Source organism: Rhinolophus ferrumequinum, chromosome 25, assembly GCF_004115265.2.
Source record: "Rhinolophus ferrumequinum isolate MPI-CBG mRhiFer1 chromosome 25, mRhiFer1_v1.p, whole genome shotgun sequence".
In the NCBI taxonomy this organism is placed as follows: Eukaryota; Metazoa; Chordata; class Mammalia; order Chiroptera; family Rhinolophidae; genus Rhinolophus; species Rhinolophus ferrumequinum.
The window spans coordinates 18,756,822-18,770,868 of NC_046308.1; the positions used below are offsets into that span (position 1 = coordinate 18,756,822).

Below are 14,047 nucleotides of genomic sequence, written 5' to 3' on the forward strand. Positions count from 1 at the left end.
ACTGTCTTCACAGTTTAATCTCTACACGGATTGTTGTTTTTTAATTAAATTCCATTCATGGGCATATTTTGTTACGACTGAAGTGAGTAGTGCTGCTTGATGGAGCCCAACCCTTAGCAACTTGCTAAAGCCCTGAGAACCCTGGCTCTGTTTTTGTTTGTTCAGTGTAGTTTAAAGCAGCAGCTTTTGGAGACATCTTAGAATACAGAACCCTGTAAATTGTGAGCCATAGGGATGTCTGTTTGGGAGTGGTTTATTCTAAACTAACTATATAAGGTTACTTCAGCCTTGACGAACCAGCAGTTTTTGTTGAGCTTAAAAGAGCCTGCTGATGAGGGGTGCGGTATCAAGTGTAAAGAAGATGGTGCCCTGGTTAGTGCCTTGCAGTTGAGAATTGTGATTCCAGGAGCAAGTACAACAGGCAGTGGTGTAAATGCTCGTCCGTGGCTTACAGATGTGACTCTTTCCTCAGGTTCATTCCGACAGGACCACCCCAGTAGCATGGGTGTTTATGGGCAGGAGTCTGGAGGATTTTCCGGACCAGGAGAGAACCGGAGCATGAGTGGCCCTGATAACCGGGGCAGGGGAAGAGGGGGATTTGATCGTGGAGGCATGAGCAGAGGTGGGCGGGGAGGAGGACGCGGTGGAATGGGGTAAGAGCAAACCTTTTCTCCTTTTACCTAATTTTGTTTCATCCGTAGGATTTTCAATGGAAAAAAGGGACTGAAAGACATAAGAAATTTATTTCTGCATTTCCATGGACAATCTGTTGAGCCCAAGCCACTTCTAAAACATGGAAATGTCATCTTTATGGCACATACTAAGTGGCAGTTTGCTTTTTTCCCTGCCAATCTACTTGGTTGGGTTGGGGAGAACAAAGAATGGTTTTGAAACTAGAGCTTTCAGTTCCCTTCGTGGTTTCCAGAGGTCAAAAACCTCTGTGGGGTAATAGATTTGGGATGGAACACACACAACCCATCTAACAATCCTAGGTTTTTAACTAATTGCCTCTAAATAGTTGTCTTGAAATACCTGGTGTACATACTGCAGAAAAGGAATGCAGCTGTTTTCCACAATGTTTGTCCCCAACTTCTGTTTGTACTTGGAACTATTGAGCGTTATGTTGAAGATCTTGGTCCCATAACCCTTGAACTATGACCTGAGGTATACCTCGTACAAGAAAAATCCAATAGCTTTTTGCAGAGAAATGTGTATAATTATAGGATTACTCCTTATTGGAGATTTTGAGAAGTCTAAATCGGTTTGACCATTTTGATTGATGGCACAATCTGGTTTAGAAAATTTTGTTCAGATTAATAACATAACTTTGCTATCTGTACCTGCCCTTCCCCTCCCTTCTCCCATCCCCTCTTTCCTTTCTGGTATTTGTACTTTGATGAAGGTGAGGGATAATGTTGGTGGTTAACATGATCAGAAGGCTTAGTTCTGTGTGTGTTCTGTCCCGATATAAACTAGTAAAAAGTTATGCAGAATGTTAGATTAAATGTGAATTGTATTTGGTGCCACTGTTGATTCAAGGAAAAATTGAATTAAGATTTCTTTTTTATAGAGGTGGACTTCAAAATTAGACTTAAAAAAATTAATCTTTTACATTAGAAAATCTATTTACTGTTGAAAGATACTGATTGAAAATACTGTTTTGCATATTCTGCATAACTTAGAAGTCTTCAGTGAAATCTTTATTGGAAGAAACTCATTTTACAACATGCAAAAATTTATAAATAATTCGGTATAGAGTAAAATCAATCTTTTAATTTGGAGAATGTCATTCCATTATAAAGGTTTCACTTCTTTATGGATGTTTTAAAATAGACATAGACACTTGAAATTACTATCATCACGTCTCCAATCACCTAGAAGTCGTAGTATTTTTCAATCACAGAATCAATTTCAAATTTATTCATTTGATACTCCAGAAGTAATAATTCTTCTGATTTTGCTAGACGTTGCTAGTAGAGGGGGTCCCCTCTTTCTGGATGAGAAGTCTCTCCTGGAGCCATAGGAAAAAAATCATGGCTTTCCCCATAGGTTTTTCAACAGACTGTGAAGCAGTCAGTTGGATCCTTTGGGGATAGGACAGGGGCGTTCCCCCCTCCTCTTTTTTATTGTGGTGTGGTGATGGTTTTCAGTGTCTTCTGCAGGTAAGGCACTCAATGTTGTTAACATGCCCTTTTTCATTGCCTCAGTATTTTGATATTTTCATTGGCTGTTAAACGTGGAAACTTTTTAACATGCTTTGTCGCATTTATATGCTACAGGTTACAAAGTGAGAGCCTTGTATACACTTCAATACTTAAAAAGTACCCGTACTCAGTACTCAGCCCAGTACTCAGCCGGCAGCATAATGAAAAGTGGGACTAGACACGTGTCCATATGGAGAGGAAAAATATACATAGAATATTTTTAACAAAATGTATTCATTGTATAAATGGAATCCTTCTGTAACTTTGGTAACTGCATACTTGTTGTTTGGTAATAAATCAGAGGAGGTATAATAATACTCTAGAATTGTGTAACATTAAAGTGTAAAATTTTGTGTTTAAAGAAAGAGAACATTTTATGGTGTGTACTTTTAAAAAGGAAACAAAGCTGCATGCAACAGCTTGAAATTGTATATTCAGGTATTAAAGTGCAATACTGGTTAGAAGAAGTTCAGGGCCTCCCACTGAGGAGCTGCCTTTGTTTAATTTTAACGAAGAAGAAAACAAGGCCCAATTCATATTCCCTCCCCCTTTAAAATAATACAAGGCAGTAATTTTATACTGCCATTGTCATTCTCAACTGATATGTCTATAAAGTTGCACCCCCAGTCCATTGAGCCTTGGTATTGGTTGTAAATTCTCCTTTCACAGCGATTGTTACATTCATTAGTGCCTTGAAATGTATGGCTTTATGCTGAAGATTGGCTGGATGCGTCCTCTGATGTGTGTTGTAGGCATTTAATGTGGTGTCTCCTGCTTTATCATACTGTGCCTTGTTAGGAATCCCAGGGCCTCACTGGGCTCTCCCCTGGGAGAATTTGAGGGTGCACCTTTATGAACATGGAAAGTCTCGTCACAGCAGTTGCCCAACTTGTTACTCCTCTACACCAAGCTCTCTTTGTTTTTCAGCTGATGGGATGGGTGTTTGGGATCTATTTTTTCCCCCTCCTTTGCCAAGTATTGCACTATTAATACCAGCCCCCGAAATGAAAGGAACCAACCATACTGGTGTGTACGATCAGACAAGCAAGGTTGTATATAAAGGAAATTTGAGCAAGCTGCCCTGAAGAAAGGCATAGTGACAAGATGAGAGAGATGCATTGTTTGGAGATGTGTTTAGCCAGTGCCCTTCTTCCCCACGAGCCCCCCCAAGGCTCAGAGCGGTACTGGCTTTTAAAGGGAAAGGCCTTCATTTCTTCGTTTATCCCCCCAGCAGCGCTGGAGAGCGAGGTGGCTTCAATAAGCCTGGTGGTAAGTTTTTGAGTATTACCATGGATAGTGTTTAAAAAAATACAGTCAGTTTTTAGAAAACTATAATTTGTTATTAGTTTCATAAGCGGTTTAAAAATGATCTATACAAAAGAGACTAATGGGTACTGCCGGCATTGTCTTAGGGGTAATAAGGTTAACCTATGGTTACAAAACAAAGGGTAACTTGAAGTATTGAGCAACTGCTTCTGTAATATGGGGGAGACTACAGTTTTTAAATTTGGTTTATGTGGAGAAAAAATTTTGACTTAAATTTAACACTTATCTGGCACATAAGCATTGAGAGTGAATTTGGTTAATGGTTTGAAAGTAAACCAGCAAAGAAAAAGCAAACCCTAGCAAACTTTTCACAAATGTTAAAGGGGCACTGCTCCATTTTAGCAGTGCAGGTCATTTTGAATTTAATGAAGCCCCATCAAATGGTGGTGTAGTAGATAGTTATGTGTGTTTGTAAGGTTTGTAGCTTGCAAGACGTGCACTAATAATATTTTATATGCTCTTTTCCTGGTTGGCAGGACCCATGGACGAAGGACCAGATCTTGATCTAGGTAATTTTGAATTCTTGTATTTTACCATGTGTTTTATAAACAAGTAGCACAGAATTGAGTGTGTGCTAGAGTTCAGCAGTCAAGGGCAGTCTGGGGCTTCCTCGAAGAGCATCTACTTAAATAGCCTTAAACAAAGTAAACCAGAAGTCTTCGGGTGTTCTTATGGTCGGTGATTCTCTTAGCTTTATAATGAATGCCAGTTGGCGGTAGGGACCAGTTGGTTACTAAGTCCCTGCGGATTCATGACAGTAACTCCCTTCTGTCGTCTTCTCTCTGGAAGGCCCACCTGTTGATCCAGATGAAGACTCGGACAATAGTGCGATTTATGTGCAAGGATTAAATGACAATGTGACCCTGGATGATCTGGCAGACTTCTTTAAGCAGTGTGGAGTAGTCAAGGTAAGTACAAGCATAACCATGCAATCTGCCAGATCTGCTGACCGCGGGGCCTTTACAACAGACTAAATTGATGTTGAAAGTAGTTTCTGAAGTTGGCTGACTTTTCATTCTGGATGTATTATGGTTTGCTCCTTAAAATTCAAAAAAAAAAAAAAAAACACTTTTAATAAAAGTGCTAAATGTGGTTTAAGCATACTTGATAACTCAGTCATTTTTATAATAATCAGTTAATTGTAAGAACACTGGGACCTACTTATTGTGAAATACAGAATGCAACTTGAGTTTTTAAGTAATGAACATTAATGTATCCACTTCCCAGCATAAGAAGTGGGGTTTTATGAGTACCTCTGAAATACCTGGTGTAGTTCTCCTCCCAATTTTATCCCTTCTCCCCACTCCCATCCTGAATAATGTTTATTAAACACTACTATAAGGCAGTACTACTCTGGGACTATACCAGAAACAAACAGGTAAGAACCCATGGGATCTACATATAGCAGGGAGCATATAGTTAAAAAGGACTATAGTGTGTTTAATGGTGATAAGTGTTGTGGGGAAAACAAATACAGCATAAGGGCAGGGATAAAATGAATGGGCCCGTACACGTCGGAGTGGGGAGGATATTTCAGAATAATGGAGAGAATAGCAAGGCAGAGGTCCTTGAGCAGGAGTTTGCCTGGCAAACTCAAGGAAGCTGGTGTGACTAGAAAGTTGTGGTCTGAGCTACTGGAATGGTGGTGGGGTTGTTACGTGGGGCGGGGGGGGGGGTGGTCCCTAGGTCAGATGCTCAAAAGTTTGGGAATTCTGTATTTCATTTATAAATACATCACTCATTACTCATACGTTCTCTTACAGACAGACGGGTGGTTTTTAGTAATAAGCCAGGCTGCAGTGAGCGTTCTTCTGCACTCGTTTCTCTAGTGTGTGTAGTTGATTCTTGTTACTCACGGTAGTTAAGTTCTGTCAAGTCACTACAAACACTGAATTAGTGAGCGCAGAACCACTTCTCCTAGGGGACGTGTGTATGCATATAGACGCAGATGTCTCACATAGATTCTAATCATAAATGCTAAAAACAACTCCTCAGGTAGATTATTTTACAAAGAGAAAAGGGGGTTCAGAAGTGTTCACTGCCTGGCATGGTATTCAGATTTACCCAACTAGCCGCCTCTGGTCATCTCGAGAGAGAGCGGGAACGAGAGGGCAGAGTGTCATCTTGTGTGACCTCAGCTGGGTAAACGTGTGCATTAGGCAACTTAAAGTTTTTTGCTGCTCTGTGTGTCTGCAAATAACCACAAAAGTACCACTAGTGTTGATTGTGGAATTACAAATAAATTTTATCAAGTAGGTAAATTTGCAAATGTTGAATCCACGAATAATGAATCAGTTCTACCCAGGCGTAAAATTGCTGGTTCTTGAGGTGTGTGTGTGTGTTTAACTTCACAAGGTAATGGTGTGGCTGACCACCACATTCACCACATCCTTCCCACTCCTGGGAAGCGTGGCTTTTTAACTTGCTAATCTGATAGAAGAAACTGGAAATGTGACTTTTACGTTTGCTTTTCCCTGGTTGCTAGTTATGTTATAATTGCCCACCGTCTTCTGTGAAATGCCTGTTTGTGTCTTGTACTCATTTTTCATTGGGTTATTTGTCATTTGTTCATTTGCACGTAATTCTTTTATGTTACTTGAATGCTGATCCTTGGTTAATTTGTATGATCCTGTATTAATAGCACAGTTAATTACTATGTCTTTATGCTAAGTGTTGATACCTAGTAAGGCAGATTCTTCTGTTTCACTCTTTAAGAATGTGTTGCTGTTCATTCCTGCTCTTCTGTATACATTTTAGAATGAGTTTATGAGGTTGCTTAAAAACCCTAATTGGGTGTTGACTAACTCTGTAAGACAATTTGGGAATTGATGTTTTTATAACATTGGGCTTTTTTTCTATGAACATTGTATGTCTCCATTTATTTAAGTCTTATAAAAGAGATTTTTAAAATACATATCTCATCCTTCATACCACTATTTTGCCATATTTCCTTTCAGTCTTTATATGTCCCTTATATAAAAACATAGGTATCAATACATAAACATTATAACCATTGCTTTTTTTAAAGCCCTATAATCACATGCTCTCAAATATCACTGTATATATAAACAAATATGTATAGATTAGACTTTGATCTAATCTGTATATACATTTAATGCAAAACACACACATGGGAGGCAGCCGGTTAGCTCAAATGTTAGCTCAGTTGTTAGAGCGCGGTGCTCTTAACAACAAAGTTGCCGGTTCGAACCCCACATGGGCCACTGATCTGCGCCCTCCACAATTAGATTGAAACAATTACTTGACTTGGAGCTAATGGGTCCTGGGGGGAAAAAACACACACACACACCCCACCCCCCATATTCTTGAGCAATGTGGCTCCTGAATTCAAGCCAGCTGCATCTGGTGTTCAGCTGAAAAACTAGTGATCTGTTCTAGTTCTGGAGGAAGAACTGGCTGTGGTAGACTCCATCAGGAGTCCTTTGTAGCACGCTCACAGCCCTGTGTGCTGTACTTAGGGACTTAAGGGGAGTTTTTACTTGATGGAAGTGTCTTACGTGATGATGTCAAAGCCTGACTGCCTCCTAAGAAGTGGGTGCTCCCACTGGGCGCCTGTAGTGTGGCATGGAAACTGCTGGGACAGGTACAAGGACACCAGGAGGAAATGGCTAGGGAGGGAGGGGGGCCCGTGCTGTTCACTTACGTGCTTTGGAACTTTGGGCCTATTTTGGTTCTTAAGATAAAATGCATCTAAGAGGGGAAAAAATCATCTAAGTACATATTTTTTGTAGCAGTTTAGGAAATGATTCATCCATAATTCCACTACTCAGATAAATTAATATCTTACTGAATGTGTGTCTGAAAAATTACTGCTTTTGACAGTTTGAGGGACTTCTCTGAATTTCACGTGGACTTTTAGTTCCCCAAAATTAGTATATTCTGCTCAGTGTCTAACCGTGCAATTTTACACCTAGATGAACAAGCGAACCGGACAACCCCTGATCCATATCTACTTGGACAAGGAGACAGGAAAGCCCAAAGGGGATGCGACAGTGTCCTATGAAGATCCGCCGACTGCCAAGGCTGCGGTGGAGTGGTTTGACGGTAGGCGCCTGGAGTAACGGGGTGTGCACGGGCGTTCTTACCTGGCTGCTCAAGGGCACGGGGGGCCTGGTCAGGAGTGTGCACGTGTCAGCTTGTGGTAAAGAGGATCTTGCTGGTGTATTTAACTGTTAGAACGTCATACTCTGTAGTAGTTCTAGGGACAAGGGACAGATACACTTTCTCCTGTGCGTGAGTGCCTAGCGGCAATGGCAGGAAGGAGCTCCTTGAAAGCTATAGGAGCCGGAAGACCGTTGGTCTGTTCCTGGGGGAGCACTGATGGCTGTCGGGATGCTGCTTGCCTGGCTCCCGTCAGCCACGTGAGGCCCAGTCACAGTCTGGATTAGGAGAGCCCTTAGTTTCAGTCCTCGTTATTACAGATGACCTTGCTTAAAGTTGTAAATGTTTCTCTAAGCACAAATATCAGAAGGTACCCCAAAACCACCAATAGCTTCTCCGGTACACATTTGAGTTTATGTGTATACGGCCTTGACAAAACCAACTTGGAAGTGTCAGAGGACAAGTCTGGGCTCTTGTCTCTTGGCCACTTCATGTTCTTCCTGTCCCTGCTTCTCCCCCTACACTGGACAAGGGGGCCAGTGCACACTGCGCCTCCCCCCAGCTTACTTCCTCTTTAGGATGAGAGGTTTTTAATGTCTTCTGAAGGCTTTTTCTGGCCTTGCCAGTAAAGCTCTTAAGCGAAGACGGGGCGGGCACACTTACGCAGCCGGAGCCATGGGATTGGTGACGAGGGCGTGGTCTAGCCTTGCCTAGTCCCTTGGGCAAGGAGGCTGGAAGTAACTGGTATTCTGTTGTCTTTTTCCAGGGAAAGATTTCCAAGGGAGCAAACTTAAAGTTTCTCTTGCTCGGAAGAAGCCTCCGATGAACAGCATGCGGGGGGGGATGCCGCCCCGCGAGGGCAGGGGGATGCCGCCGCCGCTCCGTGGAGGTAGCCCCTGGACACCTGCTCTGACATACTTCTGTGCTGTTTCGAACATTTTTTTACTAGACTTGTCTTTGAGAAACGATTCTAGGGTGAGGCAAGCCCATTAGAAACACTAAAGAGGGATGTAGAGTCAATACGAGACTACTGAATGCTTGGCGGTAAAAGTTTGTGGAAGTAAAAGGAAGCGAAGAACAGAGCTTGATTGGTCAGGGAGGCTGGAATCCCTGTGGAACACTCTGCCTGGTGTCAGCCATGGGGCTGCTGCTGTTTTTTCTGCTTTGGTCCCTTCATCTACGTGGGGATGCCTGCCCTTGTACTGTGGGAGCTAACTGATAATATACTTGACCCTTAAACAATACAGGGGTTAGGGGTGCCAGCGCCCCTTGCAGTCGAAAATCTGCATATAACTTAAGGTGGCCCTCCACATACATGGATTCCCAACCATGTAGTTCAAACCCATGTTGTTCAAGGGGCAGCTGTACGTGAGAAGCACAGAGCTAGGTCCTGGGCCTGTGAAAATGTAGGGCAGGTGATGGGACAATGACAGCTATGAGCTCTATATGAATTCCCTTAGTGGTACATACAGAGGGTGCCAAAAAAATGTACACGTATTTTAAGAAAGGAAAAAACTATTGTAAGACTCACTATCTACCAGTAACAAAAGAGGAGTACAGGTCACATATATACATTTTTTTGGCACCCCCAGTATTTCCCAGTAGCAAATCGGGTGCTATAAAGAGGTGATTGCTCTTTTTATTGCAGGTCCAGGGGGCCCAGGAGGTCCTGGGGGACCCATGGGTCGCATGGGAGGCCGTGGAGGAGACAGAGGAGGCTTCCCCCCCAGAGGGCCCCGGGGTTCCCGAGGGAACCCCTCCGGAGGAGGAAACGTCCAGCACCGAGCTGGAGACTGGCAGTGCCCTAATCCGTATGTACTTTCGGCAAATTGATAGCCTTCTAACGGTCACCCTACATGCCATTCTGGAGAGAAGTGCTGGATTCTCTCTGGTTAGATGAGCTCTGTTGGGGGGAGGTGGGGGGGGATTAATCAGTCGTTCACCAGCGTCGTCAGAACCTTCTAAAGAAGGTCCCCTGGACTCTAGGGTCCACATACACGTTGTACAGACGTTTTGCTGGATTAAACACTGGTCCAGTGGGTGCGTTTTCTGCCTTAGGCTGTGGCTCTGAAGCCATTCTGTGTGGACAGATCCTCTTAATGTTGAACCAGGACCCAGTGTTTGTGGTGATGGAGTGAGTGTGTGCCTGCTCCTGTGTCTCCTTGGCTTGTTCAGCTTCCTTCCTTGGTAATTTCTGTTGTGATGTAATTTTGTGCAGGGGGTGTGGGAACCAGAACTTCGCCTGGAGGACAGAATGCAACCAGTGTAAGGCCCCCAAGCCTGAAGGCTTCCTCCCGCCGCCCTTCCCACCCCCGGGTACGTACAGGTTTTGTGAGCATCCCTTCAGCTTCTTGGCACTAAACCTCTTACTAACTTGGCGGGCTTGGTAACTGCAGCTGCCAGCCGCTAGGAAGCAGCTCAGTGGTTTCTGCAAGTGCGGCCCCGCACTGGGGCTCTTGAAGCCCCATCACCACTTCTAAATGGTGACCCAGTTGTTTGGACCAAGTAAAGGACCTACTGTGTTTCTGCTCTGGGAGGTCAGGCTGTGAGGCCTGTCCACAGAGCCTTTGCATCCACCCATTCTGTCTGGCCACTGACCTGGCCTCCTGTCCTTCCCCTTAGGTGGTGACCGAGGCAGAGGTGGCCCTGGCGGCATGCGGGGAGGAAGAGGTGGCCTCATGGACCGGGGTGGTCCCGGTGGAATGTTCAGAGGTGGCCGTGGTGGAGACAGAGGTGGCTTCCGTGGCGGCCGGGGCATGGACCGAGGTGGCTTTGGTGGAGGAAGACGAGGTGGCCCTGGAGGTCCCCCTGGACCTTTGATGGAACAGATGGGAGGAAGAAGAGGCGGGCGTGGAGGCCCTGGAAAGATGGATAAGTATGTGGTGGTGGAAAGCGGCTGTGGGCCGCTGGGCCGCCGGGGCTCAGCCCCCTCCGCCTGTGATCCGGGGCTCGGGTCGTGGGGGGGCTGCCGCTGGCCTTTCCCACCTCACTCATCGCCCCTTTTTCCTTCCGCCTTGGCAGAGGCGAGCACCGGCAGGAGCGCAGAGACCGGCCCTACTAGACGCAGAGACCCCGCGGAGCTGCATTGACTACCAGATTTATTTTTTAAACCAGAAAATGTTTTAAATTTATAATTCCATATTTATAATGTTGGCCACAGCATTATGATTATTCCTTGTCTGTACTTTAGTATTTTTCACCATTTGTGAAGAAACATTAAAACAAGTTAAATGGTAGTGTGCTGAGTTTTTTTTTTCCTTCTTTTAAAGATGGTTGTTTAACTAAGACTAAACAATGGGAACCCCTTGTGAGCATGCTCAGTATAATTGTGGAGAACCAAGAGGGCCTCTAACTGTAACAATGTTCATGGTTGTGATGTTTTTTTTTTTTTTTTTTAAATAAAATTCCAAATGTTTATAAACAGTCATCCTTCTCGGCCTCTGTTCCGCAGTCGCTGCCTGTCTACTTGGAGCAGGTCCCTGACCCACCAGGGAGAGGGGTGCCATCCAGATAAACAGCTGATTCATGTGTCACGTGAGGGAAACTCTGAAATGGTCGTGACACGAAAAACAAGCAAGACAGCACAGTGTTGGTCATGGGGTTGCCTCAAGGAAAAGGGTTGGGGTGTCACTCTGACCCTGAAGCGTATTTCCAGGGGACATTGCCTCAGTCTCTGGTTTGCAGTGAGGACTGCTGTGTTCGAGGACCTGTCATAGTTTGGAACCTCCCAAACCCCTTTGCTTCTCGGGGATCTCTAAGTGCCACTCACAGATGGCGGTGTGGCTTAGTGGGAGTTCTGAGTCAGGCTGCACACATCAGCGAGGTCTGCCTGGGCGAGAGCTCAAAAGGGAGCCATTTGTATTCTTCCTGCTCACACGCTGAAGCTACAGGGTGAGCGTTTTAAAATCTGGTAAACAACCCAGTACTAAACTAGGTCACTTAAAATCGCGCTAGTTGCCTTGTGCAGGGTCATCGGTCAAGGCTTTTTCCAGTGGGTATGTTTCTGAAATTGGGGACAAGATGAGCCCCAGACCCTTCACCTACTGGCCTTTTTGATCAGCCTTGTCTCTGGACTTGGATAAAGATAAGTACTTAGGTCCGGGGCAGTAGATTGAAGTTTTGCCCACCTGTGTGGGTGTGACTCGTCATTCAAAGATTGAGGCACTGACATGCCTACCTGGGAAAAGGTTTTCCAAGCAAGCAATTGTAACTAATAAAGTCAGTTTTATCACCAGACGAGATGTTTTAACAAACTCAGGCCTTAACACTACCAGTCAAAAACCAAGTGTCCAAAGGTTCAAGGAGAGATGGTCACCTTTAGCCAGGGGAGGGAACCAGAATTTGGAACGTTACTTCCCTCCCGTCCCCTGCCCCCAGTGGGAGCAGGGGCACCACTCACTGCTGGCCTGTGTTCAGGTGGATGGGGGTGGGACCTCTGCCCTCTGTACAGCCCTCCCAGGACCTTATTACCAGGTCATTACCCTGGTGAATACACATTGCTCTCCCACCTTTGATAACCCTTCATCATCCTCCTCCAGCCACCAAACCATTTTTCAGTTCCCTTTGTCCCATTTCCAGAACCACCTTCTAATTCTGGCCTCTACTGAAACAGCTCTCAGATTCACCACCGACCACCACGTTGCCAAAATGTTCCCTCACAGTCCTCCCATCACTTTGCTGCCTCCCCTCTTCCTGAATTCTAAACATAGGGGGATCCCCAGGCTGGTGTTAGGGCTTCTCTGACCCCCTCGCTGCCTGGCTGACCTCCCACCATGCATACTGCTGACTTTGCACCTTTCAAGTGCTAGCTCCTCCTGGGTGTCTGCTGGGCTTAAAGCAGGGCTGCATCCTGCCCTGCTCCTCCCTGCACCTCATCCCAGCAAACGGAAGCACCATTCCGAACCTAGGAGTCCTTGGCTCCTCTTATACCTGCCCCACCCCCCACCTAACCCATAAGGCCATCATCAAAATACAGTACATCCCCAATGTCCTCCACCTCCCGCCATGCAGTCCAGGCCACAAGCCTCTGCCTGGGCCGGCCGGCTGAGACCTCTCCCTCACCCCTCTAGCCCTTCCCCCCCCCCCGACACCGTAAGTCATTGCAATTGTTGAAACACTGGGTGCTCGAACTACGCTTGCCATGACCCACAGGCCCTATAAGATGTGGCCCCCACAGGCCGCTATGGCCTTGGCTGGCCCACTCTGTCTTGTCCACTGCAATCCAACCACATGGGCCAGTGATGTTTCTCCAAGAGACCAAGGACACTCCCACCTCAGCCATGGCAGGTGTTGGAAGTACCAAAGCCAGGTGCACACCTGCGGCTCAAACTTCACCATATCCCTGGGCGCCTGCAGCATGCAAGCACTGCCTCAACAGGTTTAATTCCTAATAACCCTATGAGGTAGGAAGTATGCTGTTCCCATTTCTCAGATGAGGAATGGGGCCTGCCATGTGGGGTCTCAGCTGCTGCTCCCCACCCAAGAACGCAGGACATGGTGAGGACAAAAAGGAACAACAGAGCCATTGATAGGGGAGTCATACCACTATATTCTCCATGGTGGCTGGTCGAGACACAAAAACAAACATTTGCCAGTATCCCAAGAAGGGGTCTTCCTGCACCCCAGTCTCACTGGCGGCCGGGCAAGACACAGGAAGTAGGATCCACACAATCTGCAATCTGCCATCCACACTTGCTAACCACACTTGCTAGCCGCAATCTGCTGTCTGCTTCTCTGTCTGCCAACCAACCAACCAGTCAACCAATCCCCTAGCATAGCCACAGCAGTTATATTAGTGGCTAATGGCTAACCAGCCACAGCGGATGGCCATCTTATTACAGCTGATGGCCATCTAATAACCGAGCCAGCACCTTGCCACGTGAGGCCAAGAGCCTGGAAACTGTTCTCTGGGACTCTGTCCCCACAGGGCCAAAGTGAGAGTTGAGGGCAGTCTCCCTCCAGAGCCTGTGCTCTCACCCTCTTGCCTCCCCCGACACAGATTTCCTGTTTCTTAAAGGCTGGGTGCTCTGGCAGCAATGGGCATGGATCAGCCACTTCCTGGCCTGCAGCCCACGCTAAGAGATGACAAGCAGTCTTCACTGAAAGCTGCTGCACAGACAACCATCGCATGTGAAAGGCATTGCCGGTCTCCTATCTAGAGCTTGAGGCCTCCTGTCCCTGCCCAGAGGGGTATCTCATTAGCTCTAAACAGCCCTGTGAGAGGTGTTTACGTCCTAGGTGCCTAGGCCTAGAGTGGAGCTGTTTGTGTCAGGCGGGCCTCTTTCTCTCAGCAAAAGAAACATCTGGACCACACTCAGATGCGGTCAGGCAGCTTGTGAGCTATGTCTCAAAGGGCTGTACAAAGCTGGTTGGTGCTGGGGGTGGGCAATGGGCAG

At 45.9% G+C, this 14,047-nt stretch overlaps 1 protein-coding gene across 6 annotated transcripts in view; it reads left to right on the forward strand.

Moving 5' to 3' along the window:
* EWSR1 (EWS RNA binding protein 1) overlaps positions 1-11,069 on the forward strand; it is a 26,129-nt gene extending 15,060 nt beyond the window's left edge. For 2 of the 6 annotated variants that reach the window (XM_033097215.1, XM_033097217.1), the window contains exons 9-18: positions 473-653; positions 3,436-3,473; positions 4,007-4,039; positions 4,320-4,438; positions 7,466-7,595; positions 8,419-8,541; positions 9,301-9,463; positions 9,871-9,968; positions 10,275-10,527; positions 10,674-10,888. In XM_033097215.1, the coding sequence (XP_032953106.1) occupies positions 473-653; positions 3,436-3,473; positions 4,007-4,039; positions 4,320-4,438; positions 7,466-7,595; positions 8,419-8,541; positions 9,301-9,463; positions 9,871-9,968; positions 10,275-10,527; positions 10,674-10,713 (1,178 nt within the window). In that variant the 3' untranslated portion in view covers positions 10,714-10,888. Of the gene's footprint in view, positions 1-472; positions 654-2,279; positions 3,474-4,006; positions 4,040-4,319; positions 4,439-7,465; positions 7,596-8,418; positions 8,542-9,300; positions 9,464-9,870; positions 9,969-10,274; positions 10,528-10,673 lie in introns of those variants that run through there. The other 4 variants (XM_033097219.1, XM_033097220.1, XM_033097216.1 and 1 more) reach the window with 4 other exon arrangements.
* The last annotated feature ends 2,978 nt before the right edge of the window (positions 11,070-14,047 follow it).